General features: G+C 44.6%; 1 protein-coding gene across 1 annotated transcript; it reads left to right on the top strand.

The window, feature by feature from the left end:
* The first annotated feature begins 3,723 nt into the window (after positions 1 to 3,723).
* On the top strand, positions 3,724 to 6,156 carry LOC111982311 (small integral membrane protein 28-like). Its single transcript, XM_024013877.2, has 2 exons — positions 3,724 to 4,823; positions 5,887 to 6,156. The coding sequence occupies exons 1-2, from the start codon at positions 4,713 to 4,715 to the stop codon at positions 6,154 to 6,156; spliced, it is 381 nt and encodes a 126-aa protein (XP_023869645.1). The 5' UTR covers positions 3,724 to 4,712.
* Positions 6,157 to 10,396: the final 4,240 nt, after the last annotated feature.

The following is a 10,396-nucleotide window of genomic DNA, read 5'->3' as shown; positions in this document are numbered from 1 at the left end:
GACGCCACGTGAGTTGTAATTACAGTCCCCCGCACGCCTCCCAAATCCCCCCTGGCTCGGACAAATCCCAATCTCCCTCCTGTTTGACATCCACAGGCCGATTGGAGACAGATGTTGGGCCTGACAGCTGGACCCACTGCAGTCAGCGGACATCATACATGGCTCAATCTGGACACAGGGAGAGTGGATGGAGATAGATGCAGAGAATAACTGAATAGCTGAACAGTGGGCGGCCATCTTTAATTAAGAGAAAGGGATATAATTATCTCAGTTTCTGCTGCACAGCTTTAGAGTATGGAGATAAATCCATGGAGAGCAGGACCGTAAAATAAGAGTTTTCAGGCACACTGAAATCCCCTGTTCAAATCATTCCCAATATAATCCAAACTGTAATTTTCAGTCTCTGGGTTAAATAAGGGGTCAGAAAAGCTGAGGAAGATTGCTCTGTTTGTAAGAGCCCGTCTTTTCCATGAAGAGGACACTCAGCCTCAGACATAGACAGACAGTCAGACAACACACAATTTAGCATCAAAAGGCTGATGGGGAAAAAATAAATACATGATTCTAGAATTTAGGGCACCGCAAGCAAATCTCCAGTAAAAGGTGTTGTGTAATGTCTCAAACACGTGGGTCTTTGGTTTTACAGTTAAGGAACATCTCTGAGCAAGTGAAGATGAACGCAAGGGGCTTTTGGTCAAACAAAGCATTAATTCAAAATTCAAAAGGCACTCGCACATTTGAGAAATCTTTTTGCAGGTGCATGTTAACAGTTGAACAAGATGAAGGAGAAAGGAAACCGCACACTGCTCTTGGTAGTATCACTGATCTTTAATAAGCTTATGTATCGGCCTCAYGGCCTTCGTCAGAACTTTTAAAAAGAGCAGTGTGCGGTTTCCTTTTTCCTTCATCTTGTCAAATAAAGCCTAAATTACAACGGTGTTAATACTTTGTTTATCTGTCGTCTCAAATGCTTTTATATAACTAGTTGATGCATTTCACTGGCAAATAGTGACATGGCTCTGTTTGACAAGACATTCTGTGTGTAAATGGTTTCACACACAGAGCAGTAGAGACAGCAACAGGTTGACAACATTTAGAGGTAAACGCTTATATGAAAGAGATATGATTATTGTCGAAACTTGAATTTATCACATTGGGTTCTCTGATGACACAGTAAAAAAAAGAATCACACATATTGAGGCCACACAGACAATACACAGGGACCATCATTTCCATACCATATGTGTAAGGACTGGGTGTCGGAGTGCGAAGTCAGGCGCAGGAAAACAGAGGATTCAATAATAATGTTCATTTAATGTAACACGGAGAACCTCGGCCACCCCACTCGACACTGGGTGCTCACAATAAACTGCCCCAGACACGGGGAACGAAAACAGTCCAGTATTATACTCGAACATACACAAACACGTAACGTCTGATAACAAACACCAAGCTTACAATAAACAATCCCGCACAAAGAAACGGGCGGGCCGGCTGACTAATAAAGCCCAACTAATTAGAACAAACACCAAACAGGTGTAACCAATAAACACATAAGGAGGGGGAGAAAAGAATCAGTGGCAGCTAATAGGCCGGTGACGACGACCGCCGAGCACCACCCGAACGGGAAGGAGAGCCTGCCTCGGTCGGAGTCGTGACAATATGTTTCATCCAATACATTTCTTGATGAAGCTAGTTGATGGTTGACAGCTGATGGTGTCCAACCTAAATAACAGGTTAGCTTTCAACACCATTAATACYCTTTATAAGGGATTCATTCCTGTAAACCTTATGTTTCCTTGTCCTAAATCCTGACCTTATTCTCTGTCCCACTGTTCTAATGCATCACTTCACAACTGGATATGTCCTGTTTGGCTGCTGTCTGTGGGATACTTGGCACTCCGTCACAACCTCAATCTCTTATCTGCCAGTGTGACCTCTTTAGCTCTGTCTGTCCTACGCCTGAAACCAAAGAGCAAACAGACTGTTTGAGTCAGGATTTTAGGTTTCTATCAAGGGTGTGTGCGCATCAAATCAAAATCAAATTTTATTTGTCACATGCGTCGAATACAACAGGTGAGTAGACCTTACAGTGTAATGCTTACTTACAAGCCCTTAACCAACAATGCAGTTACGAAAAATAACATTAATTAGAAATAAAAAATGATTAAGGAGCAACAATAAAATAACAGGGGGTTCCGGTACAGAGTCAATGTACAGAGGCACCGGTTAGACGAGGTACTTGAGGTAATATGTACATGTAGGTAGAGGTAAAGTGACTATGCGTATATAATAAACAGAGAGTAGCAGCAGCGTAAAAATGTGGGGTGGGGTGGGGACAATGCAAATAGTCCGGGTAGCCATTTTATTAACTGTTCAAGAGTCTTATGGCTTGGGGGTAGAAGCTGTTAAGAAGCCTTTTTGACCTAGACCTGGCGCTCCGGTACCGCTTGCCGTGCGGTAGCAGAGAGACAAGTCTATGACATGGGTGACTGGAGTCTTTGACAATTTTTTGGGCCTTCCTCTGACACCGCCTGGTATAGAGGTCCTGGATAGCAGGAAGCTTGTGTTACAGGGTTGGTTATGTTTCCACTTGAATCTAAAGAAATGTGAATTTAATGTTCAAGCATTCTTATTGGTTGGTTCAATTCCAATGACAATAAGGCATGTTGTGATTGGCCCCGCTTGCAGATAGGGGGAGATCGCGAACGTCAGGTCTCCCCAGTATGAAAATGTGATGCAAGGGGTAGGTCACRTTCTGAATACTGTTTTATATTTTATATTTTACAATGTGTATACGTTTGCTTTACATTGCTGATTTATACATGTGTGGGTATATGGTACCTGTTAGGGATTGAGGGGCTTTCTGGGATGTGCTTTGGTATATGATTGCTGTATATAAGTGTGTTAGCTAGCATGCTGGTCACATAAGCCCACTGCTAACACAGTTGTTTTCATGCTACAGATTTGACCATTGAGAGCCATCAATACCGTTAAGCCCTGCACAACTAACATGCTGTTTCCTATTTAACAACAGATAATAAATAATGCTCAACTGGGACCACTGGCTGGGGTGATTTATTTGTACAAAACACAACGCAAGGAGAGTACGATCAACATCTGTTACACTTGTCCCCAGTGATGTTGATRGGGGGGTCACCTTGGGGTCATGATAGGGGCTGCACCAAATGTTTGATGTATTAGAATAATTGATTATGTTTATGTTGTATTAATAGAAGGGGAAGGGCTATAAGACCCTCCCTCACTACATCTATAGGGTCCTGGACTACAGATTAGCAATATATATATATATGCATTATAAGGATTAATATTGTTCCACAGATCTTTTCTAGTCTCTGCTTCTTATAAGAAACGGTCTGAGAGATGTGTGCTATTGCAGTCTAAACAGGGTGTCTGTAAGAAAGTGCCTCAAGGCTAAAAGAGATTCATAGACACAGAACCCTGCAGGGGAGTGAAAGAGATAAGAGACTAGTCAGACATACCACTGTAAAGCAACTTGGGGAGTGGAAAATTACTGCCGAGCCCTTWGAAAACACTGGAACTATTGTCTCTCCTTCAAGTTTGTATAACTGTATATGCATGGGCGTGGTCTCATGAGTAGAAGGTGTTTACGTAGGCAGTTACATCACTAGGGGTTGACTGTAAGCCTATTAAAGCAACTTGTACCCTTTCCTATTTTGCAGAACTTACTCGGAAGCATGCGTGCTATGTTCCCGTTGTCAACTTCTGTCTGCAATTGCGTTAATAAAGGTTTTTGATTGATTTACTTAAAGATATTGTCTGATTGCTGATTTCACCAATAAGCAAATGATTGACAAGGAACAAGGAACCTACCCCAACAATGTACTGGGCCGTACGCGGTACCCTCCGTAGTGCCTTGCGGTCAGAGGCCGTGCAGTTGCCATACCAGGAGGTGATGCAACCAGTCAGGATGCTCTCGATGGTGCAGCTGTAGAACCTTTTGAGGATCTGAGGACCCATGCCAAATCTTTTCAGTCTCCTGAGGGGGAATAGGCGTTATGGAGCCCTCTTCACGACTGTCTTGGTGTACTTTGTATTTCTGTCGTTTCAAATGCTTTTATATAACCAGCCAAATGTTTCATCCAATGTTTCATCCAATACATTGATAGTTTGTTTGTTGGTAAAACAACACCAAACTCAATGGTCCAGCAGCAGCTGTGTAATATATATTTAATCTTATCGTCTGTATTGTAAGATATTCAATTATCCTGCCCAAGTAATTTCTACGTGGCTACTAGTCTAGACTCTCAGCCACCAAACCCCCCCATCACACCAATGTTGACTGACAACTGGGGACATTCATTGTCCCCTCCCTCCCTGCCTCTATTTTCTCCAAAATGCGAACACTAGCTACCACAAATCCCCCCAAGAGGAGATTGCCCTTGGACTTTTAGCTCCACCGTCATTGGGCGGTTCCCTGGCCTGGATCCTGTTGTGCCCTGCATGTGCAGCCATGTGAGCAGCTGCTTAAAGCACATGACACCTCCCACCACACCCTGCCCCTCCCCTCGCCCCCTCACTGCACTGCTTTCTCTGTCTAACTCTGTTCGGGCACCAATGGACACACAGCTGGATCGCTATCGACCGAATCTCTCTCTAGTCGGACGTGTTTGTCTTGAGTTCTGCTACTCAGTTTGGTCCTTGTTTGCCTACCACGACACCACGTCAGCATGAGAACGCTACTGGACAGCAGCTGGATAAAGTTTGGGCCAGCCGGCAGAGGGTCCATTGATTGGGTGACTGGGTCACCTTCTCCCCCAATGGTGGAGAGACAGTTACAGGTAAGGGATAATCAGCTTGCTGTTACTGAGTGAGTCTGATTCAGTAGTAGTCTTTACATATAGACTGCTGTGAGACCCAGAGATTTGTGGTAGGCCCAGGAGGTAGGCAACCCGAGTCCTGGAGAGCTGCAGCATATTTTGAGTTTACTTCTTTGCTTAACACCTGGGAGTAGGTAGGTGGTGTAACAGTATAGCTTCCGTCCCTCTCCTCGCCCCTACCTGGGCTCGAACCAGGGACCCTCTGCACACATCAACAACTGCCTCCCACGAAGCATCGTTACCCATCGCTCCACAAAAGCCGCAGCCCTTGCAGAGCAAGGGGAACAACTACTTCAATGTCTCAGAGAGAGTGACGTCACCGATTGAAACGCTATTAGCGCGCACCCCGTGAACTAGCTAGCCATTTCACACCGGTTACAGTGGCATACTGTTTTAACAATCTAAAGAACAGACTGAAAATGATTCTGAAAAATACCTTTTTASGTGGATTGTTTTTATTTTATATKATCTTTTATTTTTCCTCACTGGAGGAGCGCTGTCCAAGGTACTTCAGCCAGCATCCACATACTGTGGGCTATACAGACCTTTGCAGGCTACACACTCTTGCTGTTGTTAATTGAGTGCCTTAAAATAGTATTGAATGTCACGACTATGACGAGTGCTTGTGAGTGCAGTTCATGTCAGGGCAATGGCAAAGGAAAGCTTTTCGGGACTTTCAGCTGAGTGGAGTGATGTTGATGGGTCTTTAGTCAGTCATCCAGATGAGGATCAGCGTTATCTGAGCACTGAAACCGATTGGTCGGGTGAATTTGGGACGCTGATTGTGTCAACAGGGGAATATAACACTCAGGCAATATCAAATGGCATAAGCCCTATTGAGCCTCTGTAGGATATCTTGATTTCACAACCGTGTAGTTTCAGTTTTGAGAAGATGGAAGAGGATCATCACTGATCCGATGGAASACATTACTGATTTATCATCCTGAATGTATTTTAGAGGAATCTTTTTTTCTGTCCTTTCAATGACGTGATTAATTAACTCTTTTCCCTCCAAAACCACCAGGGCTACAACTGGAATGAGCTGAGCCTCGACCAGGAAGTGAGGTCAGAGCTGCTCCTCTACGTGGTCCTCCCCGTCGCCTCCCTTCTCATGCTGGGCCTCCTGGTACTCCTGGCCTACTGGAGGTTCTCCCCTCCAAAGCTCAGCCTGGACCTCCAGGACCCCGAGAGCAGCGTTGAGTTCCTCTCCTCGCTCACCAGCCACGGCGAACGCCGCACCAGCACCAGCTCTGACATGTCGGACAGCTTTGCCTCCACCCCCTTCGATGTGTAGAACGGATGTGGGTGGGGCCAGGTCTACATAAGAGTGTAAATTTTAAAAATCACAAAAGCTCTGACGAAGGCCGTGAGGCCGATACTAAGCTTATTAAATATCGGTGATACTATCAAGAGCAGTGTGCGGTTTCCTTTCTCCTTCAATAGTCACTGTATAAATTAGACCAAAAGCCCAAATTCAAACATACTGTATTTTCAGCAAAGTAAACGTGTTTATCTAATCATAAACCACAATTTAAACACAGATTTTCAGGCTACAACATAAAACAATAAAATGTATGGTTATTGGTTACGTTGAGCATCAGGCTACTCTATATGGAATTTAAATAAATATATCAGAAATAAAAGACAACGCAAAATACTTAAAATAAACGGTTTATTTTTCAAATAAAAGTTCACAGAGAAAATAGTTTGGGGCCAAAACATAGCTCTGGTAAGCTATAAATACACATCCTGTATCAAATAAATGAAATAAGAATAAGACATACTATTAGACAGGCAACAATATGTCTGTTTGGGATCTGAGGTAGGCCTTGTTGTTATATCTGTCTCTGTGTAAATGTGTGTGCGTCCATACGCTTGGTTTGTGTGGATGTGATTCTAGTATCCGCGCCTGCGACAATCCTCCATCCACAATTCTTTCGCGTTTTTTTTCTTACGGCCAAACACACCCAGAACCAGCCGCAACCCTTCTTCTTCTCCTCCTTCTTCTTTTATTATTTTCCTCCTCCATCATTGCCATCCGTCCCTTCATCCAGAAGGGTTCGGTTCCTGTGAACAAACAGAGTTGGTGAGTGGAAACTACAGGCACCTTAATTGGGGAGGACGGGATCATAGTAATGGCTGGAATGGTGTCAATGGAATGGTATCGAACACATCAAACACACGGTTTCCATGTGTTTGAGGCCATTCCAGTTACTCCATTCTAAACATAATTATTAGCCCTCCTCCCCTCCTGTAGTGGAAACAAACCTCAGGAAGCCATCACCATCAGCAACCTTTCAATGCTGAAGCCGCAGCTCAGTACGGGACAGACAACATTCAAATGACTGATATTATCAATGAGACAATACAGAATACAGTGTAGCTTACCTTCTCAAGTGGGGTGAGGAGTTCCTTCATTCTGTCAGCGCTTGGCTTTCTCAATGCGAAGCTCCAGTTTGGTCTTGTCTAGGGGAAATGGAAATGTGACAAGATAGGACATTTGAACGGAAGGGAAGAGTTCAAGTTGTTATTGTCCAACTGGTTAGCTGACTGTGACATGTAGCTGTTTACTCTACATCGGATTTTGTCGTGAAATTGTGAATGAAAGAACATTGTGGAATACAAGTCATTTACAAGAGACTAGGCCTGATTCTGAATGTACCACACCAACAGTAGCAGTGTTCTACCTGTATCATCCGGGGTTCTGGTCTCTCTCTTGACCGGGATGTTGATGCAGTATGGCCGGTCATCACCCTTCTTGGTGTCCTTGGCGAAGGTCAAGGTAGGCCTCAGGTGAGCCATGATCTCTCTGACCATGATATCGCAGACCAGCAGAGACTGTATTTCTGTGTGTAGCTGGGCTTTAACCAATGGCCACTCATGGAAAGTCATGAAGTAATTGCTCCTGATTGACAGTGAGACGTCTTCTAAGAATGTGGCCATCTTGTCCGGCTCATCGGTTGAGATTCCTCAGAGTGCGTAAGAACAGTCTTTGGTTCTGGTATTTCAATGCCTCTTTCTGAACCTGGATATGTATGTGCTCTACATATCATTGCAAAGTGGGACGTCTTCCATGAACCGTATTGCTGCTTGATTGTACATGAATCTGGGAAGACAGAGTCAAAGACTTTCCTGACAAGAATAGAGGAACAATATCAAGGTTTATCACCTTTGGTTTGTTCCTCTCGGTCTCCTTCGGAGCCTGTTCTTGCACAGGCTTTCCACAGTCCTTTGTGGTTGACCGAAAACATCAGTCTGTGGGAATTCTTTCGCTGTTTTTTCTTACGGCCAAACAAACCCCAGAACCAGCCGCAACCTTCTTTTTTCTTCTTCTTCTTCCTTCTTCTTCTTCTTCTTCTTCTTTTTATTATTTTCCTCCTCCATCATTGCCATCCGTCCCTTCATCCAGAAGGTTCGTGTCCTGTGAACAAACAGAGTTGTGAGTGGAAACTACAGGCACCTTAATTGGGGAGGACGGCTCATAGTAATGGCTGGAATGGTGTCAATGGAATGGTATCGAACACATCAAACACACGGTTTCCATGTGTTTGAGGCCATTCCAGTTACTCCATTCCAAACATAATTATTAGCCCTCCTCCCCTCCTGTAGTGGAAACAAACCTCAGGAAGCCATCACCATCAGCAACCTTTCAATGCTGAAGCTGCAGCTCAGTACGGACAGACAACATTCAAATTGACTGATATTATCAATGAGACAAAACAGAATACTGTGTAGCTTACCTTCTCAAGTGGGGTGAGGAGTTTCTTCATTCTGTCAGCGCTGGCTTCTCAATGCGAAGCTCCAGTTTGGTCTTGTCTAGGGGAAATGAAATGTGACAAGATAGGACATTTGAACGGAAGGGAAGAGTTCAAGTTGTTATTGTCCAACTGGTTAGCTGACTGTGACATGTAGCTGTTTACTCCACATCGGATTTTGTCGTGAAATGTGTGAATGACAGAACATTGTGGAATACAAGTCATTTACAAGAGACTAGGCCTGATTCTGAATGTACCACACCAACAGTGCAGTGCTCTACCTGTATCATCCGGGGTTCTGGTCTCTCTCTTGACCGGGATGTTGATGCAGTATGGCCGGTCATCACCCTTCTTGGTGTCCTTGGCGAAGGTCAAGGTAGGCCTCAGGTGAGCCATGATCTCTCTGACCATGATATCGCGAACCAGCAGAGACTGTATTTCTGGGTGGAGCTGGGCTTTAACCAATGGCCAGTCATTGAAAGTCCTGAAGTACTTGCTCTTGATAGAAAATGAGACGTCTTCTAAGAATGTGGCCATCTTGTCCGGCTCATCGTTGAGCTTCCTCAGAGTGCGTAAGAACAGTCTTTGGTTTTGGTATTTCAATGCCTCTTTCTGAACCTGGATATGTATGTGCTCTACCATATCATTGCAAAGTGGGACGTCTTCCCATGAACCGTATTGCTGCATGATTGTACATGAATCTGCGAAGACAGAGTCAAAGACTTTCCTGACAAGAATAACAGGAACAATATCAAGGTTTGTCACCTTTGGTTTGTTCCTCTCGTCTCCTTCTGAGCCGGTTCTTGCACAGGCTTTCCACAGTCCTTTGTGGTTGACTCGAAAACATCAGTCTGTGGGAACTGCTTCAAAAAGGCAGCCTGACTGACGTCGAGAGCAAGAGGATTATCAGCATTGTGTTGCTTGATGTTACAACCTCTTCATCGTCGTCCCCAACAAAGTATTTGGGGTCGATCCAGACTACATCTCTGTTAGAGGAACGAGGCAGAGAAACACGACGGATGTATTCCAACTTGATGTGGTCATTCAGGGGGAAAGCCTTCAGAACAGTGTCAGTTTCCCGACCCGGGACCCGTAGTGATTGTAGATGTCTTCCTAAGGTCCTCGGGTAGCTACTGCAAAGAGTTTGCTCTCCATAGCCTCTTCGCAGCTCCTAGCTATTGGACGCTGTGGGCCGAGGACTTGAAGCGGATAGGTGTCACTGATGCCCTTGTACACCATCAGGATCCCCTCACAGATAGCGCTGGGGATGGTGGAGATGATCACCGTGTCCTTCATGCCAACCAGCTTTTTTATCTTGATTGTCGTGCCAAACTGATGTATCATGCACTCTGCATGTGCAACACTGTCTGCCTCATGTTGCAGAAGGGGCGCACAGATTTTCATCCACAGAAATACCTGGAATCTTCCTCAAGATGTTAAAAGCAACGGAGGCCATTTTAACGACCAGTAAGAGCAGAGCCTGTTGGTCAAGCTTTTTAGTACCGCGTCCATTCATTGGATGAAGTTTTAGAAAAAACTTCACCACGAAGTCACTGAATAGTTCTCCACTAATGATCAATCTAGCAGGTAGAGGACAGATGTTCACCATATCCTGACTAATACTCTCTCCTCTTCAATGGCAGCATAAACACGGCACTGTCTTAGCAATGCATAGACCTACGAGATGAACAATGTACCTTGTCAAAATGTGTGACCCGATTCCCAGTGCTCTCGCCAGCACAGGTTTTGGGCCTAGCACTTGCTCAAGGTTGTTGGATG

This window comes from Salvelinus sp. IW2-2015, linkage group LG21, assembly GCF_002910315.2.
Source record: "Salvelinus sp. IW2-2015 linkage group LG21, ASM291031v2, whole genome shotgun sequence".
NCBI lineage: Eukaryota > Metazoa > Chordata > Actinopteri > Salmoniformes > Salmonidae > Salvelinus > Salvelinus sp. IW2-2015.
Note: the sequence above shows the minus strand (reverse complement) of the source record. Positions and strands in the feature narration are given on the sequence as shown.

Bases quoted from the DNA above. Each gene is read 5' to 3' on its own strand.
- LOC111982311 (XM_024013877.2), top strand. From the start codon at position 4,713: ATGAGAACGCTACTGGACAGCAGCTGGATAAAGTTTGGGCCAGCCGGC. The intron at 4,824-5,886 runs GTAAGGGATAAT...CAAAACCACCAG, and splicing joins TGGTGGAGAGACAGTTACAG to GGCTACAACTGGAATGAGCT.